This window comes from Glycine max, chromosome 18, assembly GCF_000004515.6.
Source record: "Glycine max cultivar Williams 82 chromosome 18, Glycine_max_v4.0, whole genome shotgun sequence".
Lineage (NCBI taxonomy): Eukaryota > Viridiplantae > Streptophyta > Magnoliopsida > Fabales > Fabaceae > Glycine > Glycine max.
Window position 1 is genome coordinate 30254993 of NC_038254.2, and position 11676 is coordinate 30266668.

Genomic DNA, 11676 nt, shown 5'->3' on the forward strand with positions numbered 1-11676 from the left:
CCACTTACTCGCGCTAAGCACAACATTGCGGATTCAAAGCCTATTTAAAGCCTGTCTTGTGCAGAATTAGGGTACAAAATTTTTAACAACAATCCAGAGAATTCTAGAGCACACTATGGTGCCTATTTCGAGAAAATAGCTCTGGAGGCAGCGAGAGGAGCAACTTTTGCAGAGAGACCGAGGTTTTGTAATTAGAGAGAGATTAGTGAGTTACAGAGTGATTGTAGGATGCTGAGAAGAGGAGGAGGGATCCCCCTTATTGTGTAAGGAACAATTATTCTCTACTCTTAATCTCAATTGTGTTAGGGTTTTTCTGTATGGTTGACTAAACACTCTTGTTGGGAATTTCTAAGGAATAACTGATGTAATTACTTTAATATCTAATTGATTGTGTTTTCTATTTTCAATGCCTCTTTCAATGTTTAATTTCTACATTGTCTTGGTTTGATCACCCATTTGTATGTTTAGTTAGGTGACTTTAGCATTGGGAAATGTACTATTGCCTTAGAACTTGATAGAAGCAGTATTGAAACTTAGTCTTAAATGAGGGATCTGCGGATTAAGTTTTAGTGTCTTAATACGCTGTGATGATAATGTTGTTTAATCTAAGCCTAGTCCAACAAGAGGGATCTGAGGACGAAGCTTAGGTTAAATTAGTCCAAACTTACGTAAGCTGATTAGGCTAAGCCTAGTCTTAAATGAGGGATCTGTGGTTGAAGCTTAGTTTAAATTAGTCTAAACCTACAAGGGCTACTTAAGTTAAGCCTAGTCCAACAAGAGGGATCCGAGGATGAAGCTTGAGTTAAGCTAGCCTAATGAGGGATCGAGGTTTAGTACTTTAGGCTACAACATAGAACACAAAAGCATGATTGATTAGAGACATATCCTTATTTGCATCAGCTTGTTTGTTAGAAAGACCCAACACTTTTACCTACTACTGTCAATCTTACTTGCATTTTTACTGTTTTTAGCCTAGACTTAGATTAATTTTGTTCTAAACCATCAATTATCAATGTTTCTTTTAACAATGCCTTATTTCTGAATTTAACCCCGTCTAATACTAGTTCCCTGAGTTCGATACTCGGATTCATCCATTTTAATTTTAAATACTTGACGATGTGGTGCGCTTTTCGGTGCTTCATTTCCCTTTAATATAATTGTTGAGAATTGGAGAAAAAGGAACCATATGGGAAAATGAACAAGCAACAACTTAAAAGAAAGTCTACTTCAAAATCTTATGGCTCTCACTCTTATCCAAAGAAAGACCAAGGTCTAGGCATCTTAGGGGCATCACCTTCTAAGCCCAAAGATGATAAGGGGAAGCCAATAGAAAAGCAACCCCCTAAGGCTAGTATGGAAGAGAAGACTAGCTCTATAAAGTGCTTTAAATGTCTTGGAAGAGCATTACTTCTCAATGCCCCACCAAGAAAACCATAATTATGAGGGGCCAAGACATTTATAGTAGCCAAGATGAGACTACTACTTCACCTTCCTCTAGTGAAAGTGAAGAAGCAAAAGGGGAAGAATCTAGGGAAGAAATCTACCCCCAAGAAGAAGAACAACCATTAATGGTTAAGAAGGAGTGTAAGGAGGTAAGTGTCTCCTCCAAGAGGTTAGCTAAAGAGGAAAGTCATTTTGCAATAAAGACAAACATTAAAGAAACTTCCTCTCTTAGACAACCTCCATATTTTCTCCTTTGTCAAAAGACACTTGTTAGCACTGCCACAACTCTTAGGCTTGAGGTTATTCCTTAAGTAAAGGAGTTGTTGGATGAGGGTTTGGTTCATAAGAGCTTAAATCCTTGTGCTTTATATGGAGCTACATCATGTGGTATCCATGTGGAGCTTGTAGGCCTTGGATCTTCTTCATCAATGGAGTCCTTTTCTTCATGAAGATGAATGGCAGCGGAATGGAGAAGGAATAAAGATGATTGGAAACACTACTTCAATGAGAAGATGAGTCAAGAAGAAGCTCACCACCATAGGAAGCCATGGATAAGAGCTTCAAGGAAGGAGAAGATGAGTGGAGGGAGAGGGAGAGAAAGAGCATGAAATTTTGTGCCTCAAATGAGGTCTGAACTTTGAAGTGTAATTCTCAAATGATCAAAGTTGAAAAAATGCACACACATGGCCACTATTTATAGCCCAAGTGTCATACAAAATTGGATGAAAATTTGAATTTCTATTCAAATTTCACTTGAATTTGTGGAGCCAAAATTTCACTAATTATGATTAGTGAATTTTATCTATGGTTCAGCCCACTAATCCAAGATCAAGTCCAAGATTCTCCACTAAGTGTGCTTAGGTGTCATGAGGCATGTAAAGCATGAAGGACATGCACAAAGTGTGACTATATGATGTGGCAATGGGATGTAGCAAGCAAATGCTCACCTGCTCCTCTAAAATTTAATTGGATTGGGCTTCTCCCAATTCAATTAAACTTATTTCCCCACACATTAATTATTCATTCAATGCATGTGAAATTACAAAACTACCCCCAATACAAAAACTAGTCTAGGTGCCCTAAAATACAAGGGCTGAAAAATCCTACATTTCTAGGGTACCCTACCTACATTATGGAGCCCTAAATACAAGGCTTAAAAATAATGAAACCCTAATCTAATATGTACAAAGATAAGTGGGCTCATACTTAGCCCATGGGCCCGAAATCTACCCTAAGGTTCATGAGAATCCTAGGGCCTTCTCTTGCATTTCTGACCTAATCTTCTTGGAGTCTTTTATCCAATGCCCTTGGGGGGTAGGATTGCATTAGATTCCATTCCAGAATCCAAACTTAAAAGCAAAATTAGTCATTCCTTGATCCACATGGGCTTTACTAGGCTTGTAATGTGGTCAGGGGTAAGAGGGCTATGAAAGAAAGGATCAGAGAGGCTCAAAAAGTGTTTAAGGGTTATATTGAGTAAGAACCTTAAGAGTGTTGCTTGTATTTTTATTCATTTCAACTTTTGAGTTGGGATCTACTCCTTTTGTCTTATACATTAATATTTCATTGCAATTTTGTGCCTTTCTTGTAAAATTTGGAGATCTTTTGTCTCTCTTTTTCTTCACTCGCCTTTGGCGGATTTTATTTTATTTTTTCTTTCATTGCTGCCCAACGTCATGCATGTGTTGTTTGCATTTCTCTTCCCGCCGGTTTAGCGGTGGTTCCTACTCAGGGTTCCTATTTTGTTTTTGTTGTTTTTAGAAAACAAATATGCTTTGGCTCGGAGGGGGTAGCAAGGGATAAATTAGTGTTTGGGATGTTGAAACACGACCATGTGTCATTTCAAATCTTGACTAGATACTTTTTATTCACACTAATTTTTTCCTAGGTTGCCCTTTCGGGTTTTCCACCTATCGGGTGAGAACTTCTGATCTGCCCCTAGGTTTGCTTGAGGCTCATGCATGGTGCCTCTCATTGCCCCAATGTAGGGTTGTGAGGTATCTATTGTTGTCCATGACCTGGTAGCAAAGAAAAAAGAAAGAAAATGTGCAGGTTCTTGAAAATGAATCTTCAAGGGCGAGAAATATTTAAGAGTGTGTTTGGATGAGGAAATTTAAAATTCTATTCAGAATTTCAAATTCTTCAATTTAAATTCCTTCATTTCTAAAATTTTGTGTTTGGATAAGAAATTAGATTTCTTCATTTTTAAAATTTTGTGTTTGGATAATGAAATTAAATTTCTTCATTTTCAAAATTTTGTGTTTGGATAAGGAAATTGAATTTCTTCATTTTTAAAATTTCTTATTTTGATAAAATAATCAAATGCATTCTCTTTTAAAATTTTATATTTTAATAAAACAATTTTTTAATAAAATAATTATTTTTTTCATTAATAAATTCTATGTACTATTTGTCGAGTGTGATATTCCAATAAATATGTACTATTTTAATCTATTTCAATTAAAAATATATAATTTAACTATTTAAATTATTATTTCATTTACGACACATTACACCACTCACAACATAAACAATATTTATTATCATTTCACCTTAGAATGTTATTTAGAAGTCTATAGATGAAACTTGTTTTTTTGCCAAAGTCATTGGTCAGTAATGCAATTACACCAAAAAAACTTAGACAGAAATAAAATCTAGTCACAAAATAAGTCCAACTTCCAAAATAATTCTTAATTTTCTAATTGCATTTGCTTCAACATAGGAATTCCTTCACATATTTTCTGCAAAAGAAGACATAATGTTAAGTGTCACTAAACAAATCATATTTGTTAAAACATAATTTGTTATATAAAATGAAAGATATAAATGTAAAACATAATTATACAACATCAGCATACTTGTCATGATATCAAACGTACCTGTAATTTGACATCAAGGCATAAAAGATAAGATGTAATCCTCTTTCTCATCCAATGGAAGAGCTTTTATAATCGTAAACTTAATGGGATTTTCTATCAACCAATCAATTGCTCTATGTCTAAGTGCACCATTAAAATTAGGTATATTATCTAGCTCACTCACCACTTCATGTACCACTTCTTGAGCTTCTTTTATCTCCATCTTTTTTTTGTTCTCCATCTTCTTCTTAGTCACTTCAATAAATTCTTTCAATGACTCGGCTACTTCTTTCATTGAGGAAATCATCCCTTCTTTCTCTCCACTCTTACTTGGGCGAATGTTTTTTCTCGTGGCAGAACTTGATCCCTCTAAGTCAAAACTCACACTATGAATTGCTTCCTCTTCATTTGTTTCTTTGCTCATGATATCATCTGCATCTAATGCATTTTCTGCTCCGAGTCCAGTAGCTCTATCCTTTGCACATAGGTCAACAATATCATCCCAATTAGGAATGACTTTGAATCGAAATCGTTTGGCCTCTTCATGTGACTTGAAAAAAAATAAAAACATGTTAATAACAAAACAAATAATAACTACTATTGAATAAAATTAAAAGATAATTGGCTACCTTAACATATTCATTCCATGCAATTTCATTTTCAACGGTAATCATGTACTTTGTGCTATCCCAGTCAAATCCACTTTGACTAAGAATGTCACTCACAATTCCATACCATGTTCTCCAAAGCTTAAAACGATTCTTAACATTATCTGCCATGAGGTGAACTCCAAAACGCTTGGACAAAATTTGAGCTGCAGTACTATATGCTACTGCTTTCCAATTTCCATCACCTTTATTGCCCAAATTTCTTTGATCTCTAAGCACATCAGCTAGCACACACTCCATTTCCAAGTTCCATGCGAAGTAACTTCTTGTGTCCTCACTAGACATCTTTCTTTTTCCACTTGACTTGTTCTTCACATTGCTTGATTCCATTTCTCTAGACAAAAAAAAAATAATCTCTCATATATAATTACAGATATATAAAGGTGAGACATGTCAAATTAGCATTCTACGAAAGTATAAAATTAACTACACATAAAAAGAAAACAAAATCCAAAGTATTATGAAATACAAAAATCCAAAGTATCACACATACATGAGTATAGAGTCAATTACACATAAGAAACAAAATTCAAATCCACTAAAGACATCTCCCTAATCAAAGTTTCTTCTTATTTGATAGGTGGCAAACATATTCATTGCTAAAGTATCACGAAATCTTGTCCATTCCTCAGTCGCTTGGATAGTTGTGACTTCATCTCCAATATTATTTGTGACTCTTTCCATTTGTTGATTGATTAACTCATTGTCAACAACAGATAAAAGTTCCAAGTCTTGGGCTTCCAAAATTGGATCACTATGTTGTTCATCTCTTATGAAATTATGTAGCATGAAACAAGCATTAATAATTCTTATTTGTGTTTTTATATCAAAAAAAGAAGGAGTTCTTAATATACTCCATCTTTTCTTCAATACCCCAAATGACCTTTCAATAACATTTCTTGCACTTGCATGACGAAGATTAAATAACTCCTTATATTTTTTAGGAGTGTTTTCGATCCACTCATTAAGATGATATCTAGTCCCTCGATAAGGTGCTAAAAATCCAGGGCCATTTGTATACCCCGCATCCACAAGAAAATATTTACCTACAATGGTTAAAAAAATATTATATATAAAAATGTGCATATTTCTTTTATATGTTAAATAAAGTTTCATCATTTCATGATATTACCATTTGGTATATGGAGACAATTTTGACGATGCAAAGCATCTCGCAATACTCGAGAATCTCCTGCTGACCCTTCCCACCCGGGCAACACATATATAAACCTTAAATCTGGACCACAAACTCCTAAAACATTTGTAGAGATATCACCTTTTCTATTACGATATCTAGGTCTATCTTCTGCAGAAACTGTTACTGGAATATGTATCCCATCAAGTGCTCCAATTGAATTCTACAAACATTTGAAAATAAAAAATAAGTCACAATCACTTAAAGTACCTTATAATTACTAACAAATGACAAACTCACCTTAAACCATCTCCATTTGTTTTCCACCGAGCCCTCTATATTATACTCATGGAACTTCAAATATTCTTTGCTTACTTTCATTATAGCTCGCAGGACATTCTTGAATTGCCTACTAATTGTTTCCATGGATCTACAATAACTAAAGTGCACAACTCTATACTTTAGGTTGTGAGCAAGGATATGCAAAAACATTGCCACAACTTCATCTATAGGATCATTTTTTGTTTTTACCAATTGCCCTTTCTCTTGTAAAATTCTACAAACCTTAAAAAATGCCTTTTTACTGACCCTTAATTGTTCAATGCAATCAGTTTCTGTTCCCCTATATAGACGATTGAGGAAACTATGCCTTTCTAATTCCAAATTTCGGGCAGGTTCCTTAACAAAGTACTTGTCATGATACCAAGTCAGTGCACCCAAAAGCATAGTGACAACACTAACAATAATGAAAAATACTTGTTCAAGTTCTTCTTCCTCCTCTTCATCTCTTCTACGTTTTCTTGAAGCAGCTGAAGCATCAACTATACTACTTTCCATTTCTTGACTATCCACACTATATAACTAAAAGAAAAGTAATATAATAACAAAGGATGTTGTTAACTTTAATAAACTATTCACAAAAGCTCTATGACAAAGAAAGAAAAAAAGAAAATAACAAATAGTATATATAATGCATAAAATTATGGGTAAAGTTTTCTTTCCCTTACCTATGAGGCACAACAGAATTTGTATTGAAATCCTAGTGGAACAACAAATTTATTATACATTAAAAAATCCTAGTGCTGACAAGTTTATTATACATTAACTTTTTTATAAAGACAAGCAGCATGGTTATTAAGAAAGTGGAGTATGGTTATTAAGTTTCAGCGGTAATTTATTAAGTTTATTATACACATGACAGTCTGATTTTGTTAACTTTTCCTTGTAAGTTGAAAATTTTGATTAAATGAAAGGTTTTAAAACAGCTTCGTAATTATAATTTCAGCTATAACGTCAAGGTTTTTGGATTATTTATTTATTTATTTATATTAAGAAAACAAAATGTATCTACAATTTCTCACTTACAATGTCAAAACTCGCGACAAAATGATGATCACAATTGAAAACCTTAGTTATATGCCATGTGGAGATTTAAGAAAATTATAAACACACTCATGACCCACCAATAATTTCTCATCAGCTTGGTTCTGATCTCAGGGTATAAGTCAAAGTCAAATCTATTTTTTTCAATTTAAAAATAAACCAGTTGGGTTTCGTGAGCTGTCATACAACTTGTTTATTGGTTGACTAAGATTGCATACCACCGGCTGGTTCAATGTCTCTAATAAACAACCACATTTTGAATATGTATCACGGAGAAATTGACTAAGACCATAGACACATAATGGCCTAAAACTTCCTAATAATTTTTCCTAGCTATGTAGATCAAAATTTAGGGTGAACAAATGCTAGTGTATGAGCACATTCCAAATGGCACTTTGATGGATAGTCTCTCGGGTACTTTCAATTCCTTCACTACTCTGTTACCATGCATGCTAACAAAAACTAAAAAATTAACTATTGGCATTTACCCGATAAAAAAAAGCATACATACTGTATCAGACTCAAATATATAAATAAATAGGGATGGAGTGAAGAGAATTTTTTTTCTGTAAATTTATACAATCTCATTTCTCTTGACTATTAACAAGCAAACCTCTTAATACAAAATGGACCTGTTAAGATCCTGATTTTAATACAAACTTGTAGATGAATATGTTAGACAAGTGGCCTCAGATATCTTAAGAAGGGGGGTTGAATTAAGATATTCCAAACTACTTCCCTAATTAAAAATCTGTTTCACTTTCTATTCAAGTTATAAATTCCCTTAACAATGAACTTCTTAAATATTGATTCAAATAAAACAATTTGAATATGAATATAAAGCAATAATAAACAAAGGAGTTTAAGGGAAAAGAAAGTGCAAACTCAGATTTATACTGGTTCGGCCACACCCTTGTGCCTACATCTAGTCCCCAAGCAACCCGCTTGAGAGTTCCACTATCTTGTAAATTCCTTTTACAAGTTCTAAACACACAAGGACAATCTTTCCTTTGTGTTTAGAATTCTTTTACAACAAGAGACCCTCGGTCTCTTAATCCCTTAGAGATTTAGAAGAAGAAGAAGAATGAATCTCTCTAGAAAGAGATAGATTTTACAGATTGAGCACTCAAATAATTCCTTAATGAATTGCAATTGAATTGGCCAAGGAATTCTTAAGAGGATAAAATGATTTTGCTCTTTGAGAGGATAAACACTTGTTGTTCTGAAAAATTCTAAGCAAATTCGTGTTATAAGTCACATATATATAGACCATTGGTGGTCATGAAAAAAACCTTTGAGAAGTTGTGACTCTTAGAAAGATTTTTCTGAAAATCTTGTCTGGTAATCGATTAACGGATTTGTGTAATCGATTACAGCTTTTAAAATTTGAATTAAAACGTTTATTAACTGCTGGTAATCGATTACCAAAATTGTGTAATCGATTACACAGTCTAAAATTTGAATTCAAATTTTTAGTAGCTGTTGTAAAGCATATTTGGCCACTGGTAATCGATTACATCCTCTGGTAATCGATTACCAGAGAGTAAATCCTTTGAAAAACACTTTTTAATTTAAATTACTTGGCCAAACCTTTTGCTAATTCAATTAGGAATTCCCTTCCTAATATACTAGTGATCTTCTTGATGTTGTGACTTGTATTCTTGAAGTATTGTCTTGAATTTAAACTTGAAAAGCCCATTTGCATTTATTGCATCATATCATCATGATCATCATCAAAACACCAAAGGCATTTGCATCTACAATCTCCCCCTTTTTGATGATGACAATACAAGTCCTGAAATCAAGATTCAAGAGCAAACAACAAACATTTGTATATATATAAAATTTACATTTACTCCCCCTATCTTTCGGAATTTATGATCACTTGATTTCTAAGTTTGTTAAGCTTTACAACCTTTTTTCCCCCTTAGGCAACATCAAAAAGCCAAAGTACTCGAGAATCAACACAGATATTATAAGGCATAACTAACCAAACTCTCAAATAAGAAATAACCAACCCAGAATCCAAATAATTCAAAACTTCAAAACCACATAATGTCAAAGCATAAAAGTTGGAAATCCAAATACTACAAGATAAAGTACTTAACATAATAATTGAAACTCTAAGAAACTGAATAGCCAAAATACACGGCTTATTACAGACATATAATTAGAAACTAAAGTCTAAGAAGGCGGAGGTGGTGGTGGAAGATCGAAACTCTGACGAATGTAACCTACATCCTCTTCAAGCTGTGTGAGGCGAATGTCCATGCCGGCAAAGCGTGTATCTAATGAGTCGAAACGGTCACCAACATAAGAACGAAGACCCCGTAATTCGGAGAGGACTTCATTCATGAGTGCTGAATCATCGCGCTGAGGAAGAGGGGAAGGAGTACGTTCATCTTGAGGAGGGAGTGCATCCTTCTTCAGCCATTGACCATTCCGATCTTTACGGTACCCAAAGGAAGTCACGACACCAGCACCAATTGCAAAGGAACACTTGACTTGAACAAATGGTTCATCATCAAGTGGAATTTGAAAATGACGCAAAAACAGAGTAATCAAATGTGGATAAGGGAGAGGTGCATTGGCCCGTAATGCCTTATGCATTCGGTACCAAACCAAATGAGCCCAGTCGATCTGACGACCGGTAAGAAAAGCCCACATAAGAATCAAATCCTCCTCAGAGGCTTGTGCTAAATTTGAAGACCGAGGAAGCAAAATTCTAACAATTATATAGTGCATGATGCGATTATCAAATGTTAATGACCCGGCCAGCAATCTACCGGTCATTTCAGTCTGATCATTGCAGACCATACGGCAAGCATCATGACTTGAATAATCAAATTTCCAATCATCAACAATGGTGCCCTCAAAAGGTGCACCTTGACTAGGTAAATGAGTCAAAGAAAAGAACAATGATTGATCAATGACCATAGGAATACCATGCACCTCAGAGATAATAATGCCATCCTAAATTTTTAAATTGCAGTAGAAGACCTTTACAAGTTCAGGATAATATGGCAATTTTAATGACATGAAATTAACAAGGCCAGAATTTTGAAACACTTGATAGCAATCAAACGTTTCATCATTAAAGAATTCGACGTCTAGATACTTAGGGTCTAAGATGATTCTAGAAGAAAACTGAGAAAGGTACCGTAGACGCTGATCATCAGATGAAAACAATGTAGATGATCTTGGAGATGACAAAGAAGGATGAATAGGTGCTGTGGATGCTTCAGAGGGTTCGTGGCGGCGATGGGCAGCAGCAACGGCGGTGGAGGATGATCCCTTTCTCTTCTTCGATGGCTCTGCCATTTGATGAAGTTTTAGTGGATTTTAATCGGTGAAAGTGAAAGAGGAGTGAAAAAGAGGAAGATTGGGCTTTACGGGACGTGATTTGGTGAAGAATAGAGTGAGATTCGGAGATTTGAAGTTTTAGGTATGGAGGAGACGTGAAAGGAGGCTGTGGCTGCGTAGCAGCTCTGATTTCGAGCATATTTATAGACGAGGATGAGTTGTAATCGATTACAGGGATTGGTAATCGATTACAGGACCAATAAGCCTTCTGGTAATCGATTACAGGATGTTGTAATAGATTACAGGCTGCCTGTTCATGTGTAATCGATTACACTGGATGGTAATCGATTACCAGAGCCTATCCTAGGCTAGTTTCTTAAGAGAATATCTATGTTTATGCTAAAACACATCCAATATGATTAATTATCACTACTAATGCACTTAATTCAATCATTCAATCATTACATACACAAGAAATCATAAATTCTATCATAATAACAAGAATTCAAACAAGATCAATCAAAATAATCTATAAACAATCAATCATAAGAGTAAACTAATCAATCAATCCTTATTTTTCTAAATCTCTAACATCTAAGAGGCCTAATTCTCTTCTAATAGAGAAGAATACTTCCTTGGGGAGAGGTTTTGTGAAAATATCAGCAAGTTGATTCTCAGTATCAACAAACTCTAATACACAATCTCCCTTTAGGACATGATCTCTAAGAAAATGGTGTCTAATCTCTATATGTTTAGTTCTAGAGTGTTGAACTGGGTTTTTGGATAGATTTATGGCACTAGTATTATCACACTTAATAGGTATGCGATCAAGAAGGATGCCATAGTCAGATAATTGTTGCTTCATCCATAAAATCTGTGCACAACA

The 11676-nt window shown here is 34.5% G+C and overlaps 2 protein-coding genes across 2 annotated transcripts; both read right to left on the minus strand.

The window, feature by feature from the left end:
* Positions 1–4335: 4335 nt before the first annotated feature.
* On the minus strand, positions 4336–5299 carry LOC100797937 (uncharacterized). Its single transcript, XM_006603306.4, has 2 exons — positions 4931–5299; positions 4336–4851 (listed from the first exon to the last, which is right to left on the minus strand). Exons 1-2 carry the CDS (start codon positions 5297–5299, stop codon positions 4336–4338), a joined length of 885 nt encoding a protein of 294 aa, XP_006603369.1.
* A 222-nt stretch (positions 5300–5521) lies between these two features.
* Positions 5522–6611, minus strand: LOC121173938 (uncharacterized). Its single transcript, XM_041011790.1, has 4 exons — positions 6405–6611; positions 6102–6327; positions 5971–6015; positions 5522–5643 (listed from the first exon to the last, which is right to left on the minus strand). The coding sequence occupies exons 1-4, from the start codon at positions 6594–6596 to the stop codon at positions 5522–5524; spliced, it is 585 nt and encodes a 194-aa protein (XP_040867724.1). The 5' UTR covers positions 6597–6611.
* Between the last annotated feature and the right edge of the window lie 5065 nt (positions 6612–11676).

Coding starts and splice junctions, on each gene's coding strand:
- LOC100797937 (XM_006603306.4), bottom strand. CDS start 5,299: ATGGAATCAAGCAATGTGAAGAACAAGTCAAGTGGAAAAAGAAAGATG. Junction 4,852..4,930: donor CATGGAATGAATATGTTAAG/GTAGCCAATTAT, acceptor TTTTTTTTCAAG/TCACATGAAGAGGCCAAACG.
- LOC121173938 (XM_041011790.1), bottom strand. CDS start 6,596: ATGTTTTTGCATATCCTTGCTCACAACCTAAAGTATAGAGTTGTGCAC. Junction 6,328..6,404: donor ACAAATGGAGATGGTTTAAG/GTGAGTTTGTCA, acceptor AAATGTTTGTAG/AATTCAATTGGAGCACTTGA. Junction 5,644..5,970: donor GTATACAAATGGCCCTGGAT/TTTTAGCACCTT, acceptor AAATGGAAAGAG/TCACAAATAATATTGGAGAT.